We start from the raw sequence: 15,599 nt of genomic DNA on the forward strand, positions 1-15,599 counted from the left end.
TAGACGAAGTGAATAATTTGACTGCGTTTCATGCCATTAGCATGAACCGTATGAACCTAGCCCCGGCCGCAAGGAAAAATATATTTTTTTGAATGCTCCAATGCAGCCAACTGTTCAGTATAATGAAAGGTCTGATTTTTGTAAATTGTTTTTCCTATCGTCGAATTGAGAATTAATGTACATAGTTATACGAAACGTTTTACGATTTGTCGAAAAAATATTCGCGTTGTGCAACACATATTTCATTGACTGAATCAACTATCAATCGAAAAAAATGTTCAAGAAAAGTAAACGATCGGTGAGTACATAAGGTTGTTATTTTCTGTTGTTGTGTACGACCTAAAAGTTCACATAATTTACAGAAAGAAGAGATAGCCAAGGAATTCGATTTACCTGAAAGGAAGAGCAAAATTGCAACTATTTTGAAGCAGGGCGAACAATACTGTTTATGTCGTTCATCAGATTGTTCCCGCTTTATGATGTGAGTTTCTCAGATCCTCGGACCAAAGAAATATATTTTGCATCGGATGTTATGAGGGACTCTTTTGAAAATCCACCTATCAAAATCGGACCCATTTCGTATTGGATTTTCTATATACATGGTTTGAAAGGTCTTTGCCAGTAGACCTCAAAACAGGCCTCACACAGTCTCGAGCCACACCTGGTTGCTGGTGGTAGGTGTACGAAGTTCGAAAACCCTAATTTTTTGGCCATTATAAATGATCGTTCCGGGTGAGAGTGGGCTCGTTGGAAAGCTGAGTTCAAGTACTTTCGGGTCATGTCTAGTTTGATTAGATTCATGGGGTCCGATTTTGATAGGTGGATCTTCAAAAGAATCCCTCTATTCATTGCGATAACCTCTGAGTGGCTGCCTTCATTTCCCACTGCTAATACGAATTTTCCTTTCCAGTGGTTGTGACGGCTGCGAGGAATGGTACCATGGCGATTGCATTTTCGTTTCGGAAAAGGAAGCCAAACATATCAAGCACTACTACTGCCAACGGTGTAAGGAAAACGATCCCAGTTTGCAGACCGTTTTTCGTGCAGTACCGGTGGCAGCTGTTCCAAGCAATCCCAGCGACGATCGCTTACCGAAAAAGCCGAAAGAAAAGGTTCGTGAGAGTGATGCGAAAGAGGGCAGCAAATCAAAAGGTCGTTGCGGAAATTGCGACGGTTGCAGCAATAAATACAATTGTGGTCGGTGTGACAGCTGTCGAAGTACTGGTAAGAAGCAACGATGCGACAAAAGAATATGCATCAATCAACGGGTGAAAAAGGAAAAGCCAGCAACGTCACGAACGAAAAAGAGACGGCGATCGCCTAGTCCAGAAATTACTAATCCGGAATTGGAGGGTCCGCGTCAGTGCTATGGTCCTGGTTGTAGAATGACCGCACGGCCACAATCGAAGTACTGTTCGGACTTGTGTGGGAAAAAACTGGCCTCGAGTAGAATATACCAAGTTCTGCCTCAACGCATTCAGGAATGGAACTTATCGCCCTGTATTGCCGAAGAGGAGAACAAAGTTCAGCTGGATAATATTCGTGCTAAAAAGATGACCGTACGTGCGACATTGGCTCAACTGGATGAACGACAGAAAGAGCTCGATTTGCTAGTTGAAAGGGCGAAACGTTGCGTTCTCGATCCCAATGCTTCGGAAACGAATGAAGTTGAAGATGAAATGTCCATGTACTGTGTCACATGTGGCTTCGAAATACATTCACGGACCGCCATTCGACACATGGAGAAATGTTTCAACAAATACGAGAGTCAGGCTAGTTTCGGCAGCATTTTCAAAACTCGCATCGAAGGTAGTTCCATGTTCTGCGACTTTTACAATCCGGCCAGCAAAACCTATTGCAAACGCCTGCGAGTTCTGTGTCCCGAGCATTGCAAAAAGCCGAAAATCAGCGACACCGATGTGTGCGGTTGTCCGTTGGTGAAGAACACCTTTGAATTGACCGGTGAATTTTGCTGCGCCCCGAAAAAGAAATGTTTCCGGCACTTTTTCTGGGAGAAAATTCGACGAGCGGAAATCGATTGTGAACGTGTCAGACAGTGGTTGAAGATGGACGAATTGATGGAACAGGAACGTCAAGTCAGATCTAGTATGGCATCTCGTGCGGGTGTATTACATTTGATGTTACACTCAACATACAATCATGAACTCATGGAGCAATTGTGCCGTTCTGGCAGACAGTGAATTAGTGGCTAGCAACGTAAGAATCATCAACGCATACTAAGGAAAATGGGGTGTATGATGCTTGTATACATTGAAGAAATGCAAATGAATAAACTAAACCGAAAAAACTGAGCTGAACGGATTTTCATTGGAATTTGTTGCTGACATTAGAACGGTAAGTTATCCAACATTAGACGTAGCTACGCCTTTGCGAGGGATATACTAAATTCGTTTAGTGTAAAAGAAATCATGACCTGTTTGGCAATTTGGGTCGCAGCTTGAATGGTATCCCAGGGTTTTATGACATTCAACATTTACACTTGAAACTAACTAGTCCATAGGTACACACCAACCACTCTTTTGACCTTTTCCAACTCTGGATTTCATTCCGAACGATTCACTTTAACACTCACAGTTGTGTAGAAAAGTCAACTGTCCTCGCCGACTCTCGTTGGCTTATTCACTACTTGTAGAGTCTGTCCTTATACCGCAGTGACCAGATAAGAGAACTCACTTCAGCTGAAGGTTTGTAAGGCAAAACAGCTCTGATAGTAAAGATACTATCAAGGAAGATTCGACACCTACTCGAAACTTACAGCATTAGTGGTCGCCTACGACAGTTTTTCCGAGTTTTTATTCCCTACTTGGTTGACTCTTTGTGTTAAAATGGTGATAATGATAGAGTGATCTTACTTCGAACTGATCGCAAGGCAAAATTCATTCTCTTCTCTCATAGCCTCTAGTGAACGCTCAAATCACAAAGGATTTATTTTGAAAGACAATTTGCATAGAAAAGGTTTTTATAAATCAATCAACCAATCATTTATTAATTACGCGATGCATTAGCGTTCGACGCAGCCATAGCAGTTGAGTTAAGCATTCCTTGAATAGCTGCCGTATCGTCGGGAATGCTAATTTGAAATTGCAGCAACACCACCAAATATGTGACCATTGTAGTGAGCAACTGTAAACCACTGAAATTTAGAAATCTGTCTGATGGATGTCCGAACAAACTAACCGATTTGAATAGATTCCGATTCACATCAAAGTATCCACCGCAATTAATTGCTGACGGATTCATTTCGGTAGCTCTGAGGAACATATTAATCTCAATCTGCAAGACAACGACCATTCAGCACGACTTGATTTAGTTTCGATTTGGAAAAAATATTCACCTGCGCATCGGTGTTCATCCAACTCAGCTCCACCATCAGTAATTTCTTCTGGAAATTCGTTCTTACCGCCTGTGACGCACTGTGAGCCTCGTCGCAAATAACAAATAGCAGACAGATGTTACTCACAGCCGTAACGAATAAACCAATATCCTTAATGCCGAATCCCTCTGATATTTGGGACAATAGTCCGTAAATTGATAGGGTGATTTGGAAAAACAAATACAGATTGATGAAAGTGAATGTTATGCAGGTGGCTGTGCCCGTGTCTCGGGTGAGTTTACTCAATCTCAACCTAAATCGTTAAATTGAGAATTTTGAGATTATTTCGTTGGGTGGAAGTTACACATTCCATGCAAACTCACCATAATGCCCTATAGTCTGCTATCATAGCCGCTGGACCGATATGCTGGAGTGCCTGTGTAATGATTAATGTTCCGATCAGGTTCAAGTCCGACCTGATTTTTAGTTAAGTTTTTCCTGATTGCAGCCTAAACCTAAACTCAACCTAAATCTTATTATCTAGATTTTTGTATTGCTAAATCTGTTGCTCACTTTAGGCTAGATCAATTTGAAAACAATGGTTCGGCGATCCAGGCAAGCTATAGCTCGTTTGAATCGTCTTTCAATTCTAAGAAATAGGGATCTTTTAGTTTTTCTGTTAGTTTCCCATTTTCGGAGTGAACACGTGAAAAGTCATAGCATGTCAAGGGGTGGTGAAAACAGTTTTTTTGTGATAGCTCAAGATAGACTTGTTTCTAAAAGTAGAAAATTTGTAGGAATATAGGCCTTTGGCAGACCTTCATAAAGAGTATAATCATCGGTATGGGCCGCCACCCGTTCTAGACTTATGACTCAAAATATGGTCAATGTTTGGTCAGTGCTACTGGCTTGCAACAGAATTTATCCGCGGAACTGACTATAGGGTGTTGTAGCTGGACTTACCCTCTTTCATTCCACGCATAAAAAACCCCAGATAAATTCTGTTGCAAGCCATGAAGTTAGTTGAAGTAAAATGTCGCTCCAGGAGACCCATATTTTTCAGTGTTTTCAACTTGTTTTTGGTTTTCAAACAGGCTGGAGCGATGGGAATGAAATAAACTAAATCAAAATTACATGTTACATAGAAATATGTCTATCTTGAGCTATCACAAAAAAACTGTTTTCACCACCCCTTGACATGCTATGACTTTTCAAGAGTTCACTCCGAAAATGGGAAACTAACAGAAAAACTAAAAGATCCCTATTTCTTAGAATTGAAAGACGATTCTAACGAGCTATAGCTTGCCTGGATCGCCGAACCATTGTATTTATTTTCACCAAAATTGGTTCAAGTTTTGGCGATATCACTCTTAAAGTTTTTCAAAGTTCAAAATCTTGAAAATTCCTCAAAATTCTTGATGATTCTTAAAATTCTTCAGAATCTCCAAATTCTTATGAACTTTCACTAAAATAGGCAATGATATGGAACGGGTTTCCCTCAGGTTAATCGGGAAAAATACTTTGAAGTTTTAGCTTCACCTGACCTAATCACCAGGCCACATCACCTGATATGTTTCAAATTCAGATTGTTCTTCAACCAACCTGACCTGATTTAAATCAATACCCACTTGTTCAATTCAAGCCAAGATGCTTACCGTTTGAAAATCATCGGCCAAAATTCCTGCAGAATGGCTTATTGTTTGGCATGTCATGTACCAGTATCCACCCATCATGTATGTCCTGAAATAAAAGCTCAAGACATTACAGCATTTGTCTTAGAGAAACCAGGGCCTATTTTCGACACTTTTTCTGGCTCATACTGTTCTTATAGTTTATCGAAATTAGACCCTACAATGAATCTTACAAATTGTCCAGGATGCAATAAGGAATAACCTGAAGGGATTGAATATATATTTAACGAAACATTAACTAAGATTTGAATCATACCTGAGACACTTTAAAATCAACCATCGTTAAGTGTGTAACAACTACAGACAAACTGCTCAGAAGAGGTAAGCAAATCGCTACCAACATTCCGGTATATTTCAAATTTAGTGGTAGTATTTTGCCGGACACTTTATAGTAGATTATCTGTGAATATTGTGTTAAGTTTGTGAAAATAAGGATTTTGATGTAAACCGAGGGGGCAGATAATATTGTGTTTCGAGTGCAAAAGGATTTTTAGACCCGTACGAAGTACTGGGGTCTTATAGGTTTACGCATACGTTTGTAACACGTCGAATTGGACTCCCTGAGTAAGGGGAAACCTATTGTAGTTGTCTAGAGATGCCAAATCCGCGAAAAAAAAATGTCCGTCTGTCTGTCCGTCTGTCCGTCTGTCCGTCTGTCTGTCCGTCTGTCTGTCCGTCTGTCCGTCTGTCTGTCCGTCTGTCTGTCCGTCTGTCCGTCTGTCTGTCTGCACGATAACTTGAGTAAAACGCATCCGATTTTGAAAAATCTTTTTTTTTCCCGTTTGGTAATGTCAAAAGACAGGCTAAGTTCGAAGATGAGTGATTTTGGATCGACCCCTCCCGAGCTGTGGCCCAATAAGTGCTTTACGGTTTTTCGAAGATATCTCCGGACATTTAAACGTTAAACTTGTAAGTGATACGTCAAATAAAAGGTATTTACAATACCGATCGACAAAAAAAAGTTTATGGAAATCGGATGACCGACTCGTGAGTTAGACCCCTTGGTGTGGAACAGGCACAGGGCGGCAAGCAGTTTTTGCTTCGTAGGTCGGCCACATTTGAACATATTTCGTCTGTTTTAGCTTTATTAGATAGGTATTGACCGTACCAATCATGGAATTTTTTTTTTATGAAATTATGTTCTCCGGAGCGTGAGCTAGGTCTCTTGGAGTGAGCTCTTATCTGGCTACTCGGAAGTACAGTGAACGTGGTGTATTTTGACAATATCTCGAGTAAATTTTGACCGAATTTCATGAATTTTTTTTTGTTTGAAAGGTATTAACGAATATAAAGCGTCGGTACTATTTCCGGTCTCCTAACAAAATGGCTGCCGGCGGCCATATTGGATTTTATTAAAAGTGATATATCTTGGGAAAAATGGTACTTAGAGAGTTTCTGTTAACATGGAAATAATTTGTTATGGACATCTATATATACCTATACACAGCTATATTGAGCTATATACAGGCAGATAGAGTTATATAATAGCATATTCCTCTGTGAAATGTTTATTTATAGGTAAATATAGCGGTATATAGCTGTTTAAATAGGAATTTATTAAAGTTGACTTCGTACGGGGCTGTCTATATTGCCTCCGGCAATTTATTTGTGTATGATAACAAGGCAAAGAGTGGATAATGTAAGTAAAACAAATGAAGAGTTTCACATTAAAGGCTTTTGATACGAATAGGTGTTTCGTACGGGTCGGCGTTAGCTATGTTTCTAAAAGAAAATCCTCAAAGGATTTTCTGGGATTTGAAGGGATTCAAAGCATTTTTACATGATTATCCCTCGATTTTCAAGGATTTTCTTTAAAAGATTTTTGTGTGAATTTATAACAAAGGATTTTCGTTTGAGTGTGCAAAGAATTTTCTATGTTTATCTGCCCCTCCCTGGAAACGATGGTTATCCAACCCTTCACGAGTTTTACCTCAAAATCTGTCCAAGCATTTAACACCTCGGTAAAACGTCCGGTTTCGGCCCATATCATTGGTATAATGAAAACTGGCAAAATATTAACGAGAAACAGGTATGCAATTACCGATTCCTCGAATTTTCCTTCCAACGATCGAACAATGGTTATTCGATTGATTGCAATGAAAATGACGTAGATCTTTAAAATTGAAAATTTATTTTTTGTTTTCGTCCGTTTTATCCCAATGAGGGCAGTCCTTACCAATAGTAATATGAAAACTAGAACCGAGTAGCCCATGGCTGGCGCTATAAGAGGAAATGTGGCACTGCCTGGCTTTATTCTTGTATATGGAAACACTCCCATTGCTCGTAGGAATAGGAAAACTGGCCGAATCGATTTGTAAACGACATCCTAAAATTGGACCAAATGAGTTAAAAGAATCTAGCCTTGCATCAGACAAAAAAAAATCAAAACAACAACAGTTTTACAAAATTAAATTTTGTAATCGCTTTCGTACACCAAATTTATCATCAAAATATTATTTCCATTCGTTAAGACATAAAAAAAATCAGTGACGAACGTAGTTTGTTTTCCATAAATGCTCCCAGCAGAGAACCATCCTATAAAAGGCCAATAAATGGGGCAACCGTTCGAATAATAATCTCAGTTTACTTTCAACGACAGTCATGCATTCATCACGTATAGTAATCGTTGTGCTCTTAATATTATCTTGTGATTTGCTGGCACTTGGTGGTCAAAGCCAAACAGTTTTACTGTATAGTCAGAAGCGATTTCGTGGCCAACCGATAGCAGTGAATTTGTCGGACAGTTCCTGCTACAGACTCAGCATCAACGTTGCATCCATCAATACAGCGGTGAACTGCGTTCGCCTATATGCTGGTCGGAATTGTGCCGGTACGAGTTTTGCGATTTATCGTCGTTGCAATATTGATCTGGGACGGTGCAATGTTAAAAAGGTCGAATCGATGACTTTGTGTTGAGTTAAGAGTGGAAAAGTATTAAGTCAATGTAAGACAATTATTTATTAAAAATGTGATCGATTTATGTACGATTAAATTATGATTTTAAGTTAACAACTTCGGAAACTTTATTTTCTTCTTATTTGTGCTATAACGACTAGGACTGGAGTTAGTGCAAAACGACCAATTTTTTATAATTAAATTTTCCGTAAAACCTTTGTCAAACTTAGCAATTCATCTGATTAACAATTCTCTACTAAATTTTCCATCATCATGATAAGGTTAGAAACAAAATCGACGACAATACATCTTTATCAGACCTCGAATTTCGTTATTATGAAGCGGTACATGGAATTTTTTTTTAAACCAAATTTAATAAATAAAATTTCCGTAAATATGGTCTGTATGATCTGTATCAGGGCTTATTTTTGGATTTTTTTTAAAAAATTTTGTTTTCAAAATTTCCAAAAAAAATGCCAAAAAAATCCAAAAACTTCGAACGTCCAAAAACCGAATTTTTCGATCATTTCGAACGGTTTTGTCAACCGCTGAGCTGAGCTGAGCCTTGTGTTTTAGCCGGATCTCAATGATTTTGTTTGATTATTAACGCAATCATGCTCGACTTCATTTGAAAGCTGATAGTGTCAAGAATCAAACAAAATAATTGAGAGTCAGCTAAAACGCAAGGCTGAGTTCACGAGCTGCCCAAACCGTTCGAAATTTTGGAAAAATTCGGTTTTTAAACATTTGTAGTTTTTGGAATTTTTTTGGAAACTTTGAAGAAAAATTTCAAAAATTGGCCCTGATCTGTATATTGCAAATGGACCGGTATTATGATTGGGATACGTTTATGTACAGCTTTCAATAGGTACATATCATGCTTTCTAGAAAATAATGGTAACTACTTATGCGATAAATTTACCAGTAAATTTGTCACACAAAAGCTTACTCCAGCTAATCCAATAATCAGAAGGACTTAACGAAAGATGTACCACAACCTATCCTAATCAAAATAATACCAACCTTTTACCACACACACACATACTCAACTCACATCCAATATCTTCTGATCAGAATTATCGAAATTTTATTGAGGTCGGAAATGGATTCCCCAGCCGTAGTTGCTTGGAAACGATGGGGATATCTGTCTGTCTGTTGCCAACAGCAACAGTTTCATTAGGAAAACCATTCTAACAACTACAACTTCAGAGTCTCTATCATCGTCAATACTCACTCATCGAGAGTTACCCCTGACCCTATAAAGTTAGCTATAACTACTCCTGAAAAGTAATGAGCAGTCAAGAGTAGCAAATAAAATGAAAAATTGAATTCGTGAAGAAATCTACGTTATACCACTTATTTCATGTACCATCCACCGAAACTTATTACCATGACATTATTGCAATCGGTCAACATTGTAGCTAAAATGTTTCGATTGAAATGATCATGGGGCTATTTATAATTACAACTAAGATTAATTATTGCCCCGTCGCTAAATCGAATAACAAAAACATCGAGATACGAGAAAAATATTGAATTTAACCTTTAACTTCTATTATGCCTAAATGACAGTTACATGATCCGAAATGGTCATAGAGAAAATTAAGCCATTTCAATTGCTACAGATTTGAGTTACATATTTTTCCTGTTCTCCTATCCGTGTGGTAAGCATATTTCGTGAATGTGCACAGCTTGGTGGTATTTGTAAAATACAATAGGTATATATTCTTCTTCTATTGTAAGGGTAAGGGCTAGTGTTGTTGATTTTGATTTGTTATGTGCTGAGAAGCCAAAGTAATAGTGACTTCATTCTCGTCTAAGTGTTTAAGTCTACTCTAGTGATTAATTTAATTGAAGTACTCATCTTCGATGAATATTAAACACTGAATTGAAGAAGACGAGATAAAATTTAGCAATTAACGAAGGAGCAACATTGCAGAGTTGAAGAGTCTGTTATCAGTTATTAACAGTTATTATACATTGTACGTTCAATTAGTTGGTTCATTAGTAATTCGATTCAGTTTTAAAACTGTTGATAAGTTCAAGAATTTTTTGTTGTTTCTTTGTTGCATTTGCGAAAGACTTCGAACAGGGAACCTGGCTTACAATGTGTATACAATTTTCTTAAAAAAAATTTTGTTTGAATGGTTGAACTTTACACCTAAACGTCTAGTATCTCACTTCATCAACATCAAGTCATTTCGCTACGAATTTTATTAAATGATGAGTTCATAAGGAAGTACGGCCATTAGCAGCAATATAAAAGGCATGTATTGATTGACTTACATGCCAATTTCTACATTATTTATAAATAATTATTACTGGTATAGACTATAATAGGTCAGTTAGTGGACATTTGTTCAATATTAAATTCGGTAGTAAATGTTGAATGCAGGACTCCAACATCTTCTAAATCTTCCTATTTTCAGTCACTGTTTCAAGCTTCCTATAATTTGAAAGTATTTAAGAATACAGTTACTGTCACCGAAAGAATCATAAAACTTACTGACATATTTCTGGCCAAGACATTCTTTAAATCGATTTTTTACCATGAAGCCATGATGGCTCATTTTTGGTCAAATGGAGAAAAATGTAGACCACAACCAGATCTACGATGTCTTGGCCAGAAACATGTCAGTAAGTTTTATGTCTAAGTTTGCTTCAGTTGTTTTACCAACCGGTTCACTCACTCATACAAGAAGACTGCTAATGGCGCGTGTACGCCTTTATTAAGGTTACACATGGTATGTCATATTACTAAGATTCTAATTTCAATAGAAAATTTCCGTTCATGCACAACCCAAACAATACATCATGAACCTTTTTAGAATGACGGTATCCACTGTTATCGACAAACCAATAATAATAAACGATAAGCTCCAGCTAACGTCATCTTCCATTGCAAAATACGTGTTAAAACGAATGAAGGACAAGATTTCATTTCAGTCTGTCTAATGCACTTAACTCAAATAAAAGAACAGAGTCGATAACTGTTCTAAATCCAAATTAGAAGCTTGGAAGTATTACTTAAAATGCGAAGGATAGATTGAGCTTTACAGTGAGATTTAAGAGTTCGAATACTTAAATTTCCATCGAGAGATCGAGCCTCTTTCGACTGGTCCATGCTTATGAATACGTGCTTGATAACACGATCAGTTTTTTTCCTCCATGCAGACACGTTTTTGACAAAAACAAAAAAAGACTCGGACGATAATTTATTATTCAATTGGTGTATGTGCCGTCGATTCCGTTTTATTTTAAGAATTGGTGATTAAATTTTGTAATCTAAGTATTTTTCCACTTTTTTTATTTTGTTTACACTACATACGAATTATTTTTACATTGTGGATGCTTGTTTATGAAAGTTTGTTGCTGCCCCAAAAAAGTAGAAAATATTTTCATCAACAAAATATTGTTGTTCGTTGAGGTCGTGAAAGTTGCGAAAAAAATATTTGAAGAAAGACGTCGGACGGATAAAATTGTCGCTTTTGAGCTAAACAGACTTAATACAAACACACTCCCGTAGAATTTGAAAATTTTAGATTTTTTGAAAATTTTAGATTTTTTGAAAATTTTAGATTTTTTGAAAACTTTGATAAAATCAGTGCTCACCCTCATACTGTCGAATGAGGGCCTACAGCAAACACATGTCATGTATAGAAGAATTGTTCCCTGGAGTGCTATTACGGTGTGAGTTTTCTATATTCTAAACTCTTCTATGTTTTTCTATTTCTATTTTATTCTATTTTTCTATTCTGACGTCGCTTCGCTATGTAAAATAAGATGTCGTTACAATAACCCCTGTGTCGGTATATTGTTACCAGAAAAATAATTCTGGGACTCTAGTATAGTAATCAGTATTCAATTGGCTACACAAATAGGCCTATTGAAATACTAATTACTGTTAAGGATTCCTGAGACACGTTAGGATTACATTTTACTAAAATCCTTCGAAAAAAATGTAATTATTTTTCTGTTCACATTACATCGACATTACAACGACATATTGCTTGAAATGGTAGAATAGGAAAAGAGAAGAGTTTAGAATATAGAAAACGCAAGCCGTAATACCGCTCCTGGTTCATAATAAACAACTCGTGTATACTTCATTTTTGGACGTTATAATGCAAGGGAAAACTTGCATGTTTTGCGATTTTCATTGAAAAATAGACTCGACCAACTGGGAAGCCCCAGTACAGTGTGCGCTGTTTGTATTAGGTCTGTTAACTGTTTACTAATTTCTTTCAAATAATGCGAGGTCGGGCTATAATAAACATGATCAGGTACTCCTTATCAAAAGAAAGAATTATCACCAGAGATTCCACGCACCTTTTAACCGACCTAATTTTTAGTACATTCAAATCAACAAGATAAGACCACCGACAAAGATAAGGGGAGTCTGTACATTTCCTAGATAAATTGATTAAATGTGATGAATTGTTAATAAGTCGTAACTGAAACTTACGAGTGATTGGTTGTACAGTACATACAATGAAAAAATACATTTTAATACTTTTCCTGCAAGTGGCGCTGGCGTGAGTGTAAACCATTTATAGCAATGTTTATAGACAAATGTTTAATTTTTCATCGAACAAACCCTTTCTTATCAAATCAGCGCGAACGAAGCATATTACACCAAAATTCATATTTCTCCAGCAAAGAAATGTTTGATTCTCGAAGAGCCTAATCGACGAACGTTTAAAGGTCTTCATTCATCTGACAGCAACGGACTGCAAGTTCTTAGAAAACCAGCGGTATCGGTACCGTCTGACGTGTCTGAAAACAGCCAAGATGAATCCGAAATAATTGAAATTTTCGCAAGGGAGTTGATCCTTTTGGAAACGTACGTCGATACGATTTGCAGAATAAAAGAATCTGTTCGTTCGCTTTCACGACACGGCCAAATCATGGACGAACTAGAAATTTTAAAGATTGTCGATGGAGGTGATCCGGCTAATCGAATCGACGTCGTTTTTATGGGAGATGGGTATACACTGGATGAACGCGATCAATTTTTTGACGACATTCGTCGACTGACAATTGATATGTTCAACGGAGATACTTTTCGGTCGTATCTTCCTCTGTTCAATATTTGGGCTGTGTATGTTGAAAGTAATTCAAGTGGAATTGGTTATAATGGTGCAAACGATACACCATTTCGACTTTATAGAGAAGCTGGACAATTAAGAGCAATTTACACAGCTAATGCTCAGTATGCCCGACAGGTTTGCCAATCTATGGGACCTGGCGGGTGTGATTATCCATCCCTAATTGGAAACGATGATTACTACGGTGGACTCGGTGGTGAATTTGTTATATCAACGAAATCAGACCGTACCGGAACAGTTGTGTTGAGACACGAAATGGGACATTCATTCATAAATGTTGGTGATGAATATGATAACGGGCCAACGTATTATGGAGTAAATTCGGCTCCCAGTCTTAATGCAGTCGATACTACATGGGGGCATTGGTTGAATAGCGAGAGTCTAAGGGTGGAACGAGTAACTTACAGGCTACTGGAATATCCATGGGCAGATCTCAGTGACGGCGAGCAATCGTTCACATTTGTTTCTGATGGACAATATTCTAGATGGTACCTTCTGTTGTCTGTCAGTGCTGCAGGTGAAGAAGACTCTCTAGAATTTCTGCTAGATGGCGAAGCATTACCTTGGGCATCGAGAGGATCAGATGATAGAGAGTTCTACGATTGGTATGGTAGCGAAGGCTTTCCCGCAGGTATAACTTACGCCTATCTCTTCATTACCTCATTATTTTGTAAGCGCATCCAATGCAGGAAACCACTCATTCTCCGTTCGTTCGAAAACGGCATCAACAAATCCCGATATACCACGAATGATCTGTTCCGTTCAACTTCATGAATTCGGAAACGAAGATGAATTCACAATGGACAATGACCACATATCTGCTTATCCCATTTGGGATGAAAGAAGACGTGTGACCTACCGGCCGACTAATGCTGGATGTTTAATGCGGAACATGACAACCAACCAATTTTGTTCTGTGTGTAAAGAGGGGATGTGGCATCAATTTTTACGTAGAATCTCGCTCATAGGTAAATTCGATTCAAAGAAAAAACTTAAAAGATTTCAACGCCATTCATTCGTATGCAGATGATGTAGAAGTGAGTAAAGTTCCCATTGGTGATACCAAACGAGTAGATCTGCACACACTGAAATTGGGTCAATTGAGGGAAAGTGGAAATGAGGTTGCAGACGAACGTCTTGAAGTACGTTGGTCACATAATGGCCAAGAACAACCACAACTCAATAATCAGTTTGAAATTGATGCTAAAGTTGGTACGTGGTCCGTGAATGTACAACTAATATCTAATGAAGTCAGGAATGATCCAAATGCTCTGCTTCAAGATACGTCGCACTTTACAGTTACATTACCCGCAAATTCTACGATTCCTCAGTAGAACAGTTGCTCAGATGTGTGAAGCCAACAATAAAGATTTTTTTTATATTTTCGTTTAATGATTCCTTAAAACTATACACAAACAGCTGATCTTACCTGATTTAGAATTTTCTTATTCACCACATTTCCTTGCTTAGTCAAACCACCATTCGGATTGTTCGACGATGTGTTAAAACTTAAATTTATTTTATTATCTAAAAACACAGAACGACGATGCCGTTTTAACAATTTATCGTCCGGCTTAAGAAAACCATCCATATCGGATGCAATGAATTTCTCTTTGTAGCCCAAGCACTTTTAGTGGTTTAACGTTAGCACACACAAGACGTATTAATTGGAATTGAAAAGAATGTCCTCACAGCCTGTGCCTTTTATAAAGTCACAATCGGCGTAATGACTTAATCAATAAACGGGTGGTGAAGAAAATTAAAAATTGATTGAATTGTACATTGCATGTCTTGGTCCTCGGTGCGATACCTGGTGAAATTCGAATATTTTTAGTTTTATTTTGAAAGTTTAATGAATATTTAATGTGTGGCATTGAATTTAATTCGTAAAGTAGGGAATGTGTTTCGTCTACAACCTACATTTCATAGAATTTTCTACTTTCATTCCTCGAGATACAGATATTTTGTGCATTCAGTGGTGTTGGATACATCGATTAATATTAGGAACTTTTCGAAGACGTATACTCTAAGTTTCAATTTTCGTCTTCAACTTTTTAAGTTTAGTCTATACTCAACAACAACCAACTTTTAAAAGAAGCTCTTGCTTAAATCGCACCTAGTTATAACCGAGGTAAATATAGTGAGGAGGTAATGCCATATACAACCGAATCAGACAGATGTGCAGTGGCACGAAAGTTTGCTATAAACGCCATCTCTCCCTGTCTTTAAAATAACAAAAATGTTTAGAAACCTGGGCCATCTGTATCACAAAACAGGCACAACATTTTGTGAAACACAAGTAAATCTTAGTCAACCATTTAAAAAAAAGATGTCAGTAGCAACGAACTATTGTGCTAGGCCGCGGGTCTGAATCGCATTACCTTCGTCTGAATGGCATTACCTCCGCCTATCCATTTACCTTGGTTATAACATTTCCAAATGTATGGAAGTAAGAAGAAGTAAGACGAATTATTAACAACATACTTATGTTGTCTCTTCTTATCGGGAAAATAATCGAAAGAATTTTAGTTTTCTTGAAATTTTTTCGTGAGCTACAAGTAAAAAGCACCA

The 15,599-nt window shown here is 37.6% G+C and overlaps 3 protein-coding genes across 4 annotated transcripts; 2 read left to right on the forward strand and 1 right to left on the reverse strand.

The window, feature by feature from the left end:
- The first annotated feature begins 94 nt into the window (after window positions 1-94).
- Window positions 95-2,313, forward strand: LOC119067740 (CXXC-type zinc finger protein 1-like). Its single transcript, XM_037170871.1, has 3 exons — window positions 95-298; window positions 363-481; window positions 911-2,313. Exons 1-3 carry the CDS (start codon window positions 275-277, stop codon window positions 2,199-2,201), a joined length of 1,434 nt encoding a protein of 477 aa, XP_037026766.1. The 5' UTR covers window positions 95-274; the 3' UTR covers window positions 2,202-2,313.
- Window positions 2,314-2,968: 655 nt separating this feature from the next.
- Window positions 2,969-14,523, reverse strand: LOC119067750 (gustatory and odorant receptor 24). 2 transcript variants are annotated; one of them, XM_037170888.1, is made up of 10 exons: window positions 14,458-14,523; window positions 7,202-7,351; window positions 6,956-7,138; window positions 5,282-5,425; window positions 5,199-5,227; window positions 4,990-5,074; window positions 3,718-3,770; window positions 3,356-3,647; window positions 3,199-3,294; window positions 2,969-3,144 (listed from the first exon to the last, which is right to left on the reverse strand). In XM_037170888.1, the coding sequence occupies exons 2-10, from the start codon at window positions 7,301-7,303 to the stop codon at window positions 3,007-3,009; spliced, it is 1,122 nt and encodes a 373-aa protein (XP_037026783.1). In that variant the 5' UTR covers window positions 7,304-7,351; window positions 14,458-14,523; the 3' UTR covers window positions 2,969-3,006. The 2 variants fall into 2 exon arrangements, with proteins under 2 accessions (XP_037026783.1, XP_037026774.1); XM_037170879.1 differs by lacking the exon at window positions 14,458-14,523 and adding an exon at window positions 7,421-7,979.
- Window positions 12,274-14,798, forward strand: LOC119067737. Its single transcript, XM_037170858.1, has 4 exons — window positions 12,274-12,455; window positions 12,536-13,659; window positions 13,718-13,996; window positions 14,055-14,798. Exons 1-4 carry the CDS (start codon window positions 12,412-12,414, stop codon window positions 14,360-14,362), a joined length of 1,755 nt encoding a protein of 584 aa, XP_037026753.1. The 5' UTR covers window positions 12,274-12,411; the 3' UTR covers window positions 14,363-14,798.
- Window positions 14,799-15,599: the final 801 nt, after the last annotated feature.

This window comes from Bradysia coprophila, chromosome II (genome assembly GCF_014529535.1).
Source record: "Bradysia coprophila strain Holo2 chromosome II, BU_Bcop_v1, whole genome shotgun sequence".
In the NCBI taxonomy this organism is placed as follows: Eukaryota; Metazoa; Arthropoda; class Insecta; order Diptera; family Sciaridae; genus Bradysia; species Bradysia coprophila.

What these genes read in the sequence shown, in the direction of transcription:
- LOC119067740 (XM_037170871.1), top strand. Translation starts at nt 275, where the DNA reads ATGTTCAAGAAAAGTAAACGATCG. An exon ending in TCAAGAAAAGTAAACGATCG is followed by an intron (nt 299 to 362) that starts GTGAGTACATAA and finishes CATAATTTACAG; the next exon opens with AAAGAAGAGATAGCCAAGGA. An exon ending in GATTGTTCCCGCTTTATGAT is followed by an intron (nt 482 to 910) that starts GTGAGTTTCTCA and finishes TTTCCTTTCCAG; the next exon opens with TGGTTGTGACGGCTGCGAGG.
- LOC119067750 (XM_037170888.1), bottom strand. Translation starts at nt 7,303, where the DNA reads ATGGGAGTGTTTCCATATACAAGAATAAAGCCAGGCAGTGCCACATTT. An exon ending in TTGATTTTAAAGTGTCTCAG is followed by an intron (nt 5,228 to 5,281) that starts GTATGATTCAAA and finishes CAATCCCTTCAG; the next exon opens with GTTATTCCTTATTGCATCCT. An exon ending in GCAGACTATAGGGCATTATG is followed by an intron (nt 3,648 to 3,717) that starts GTGAGTTTGCAT and finishes TTAACGATTTAG; the next exon opens with GTTGAGATTGAGTAAACTCA.
- LOC119067737 (XM_037170858.1), top strand. Translation starts at nt 12,412, where the DNA reads ATGAAAAAATACATTTTAATACTTTTCCTGCAAGTGGCGCTGGC. An exon ending in TTCCTGCAAGTGGCGCTGGC is followed by an intron (nt 12,456 to 12,535) that starts GTGAGTGTAAAC and finishes TTATCAAATCAG; the next exon opens with CGCGAACGAAGCATATTACA. An exon ending in ACGTAGAATCTCGCTCATAG is followed by an intron (nt 13,997 to 14,054) that starts GTAAATTCGATT and finishes ATTCGTATGCAG; the next exon opens with ATGATGTAGAAGTGAGTAAA.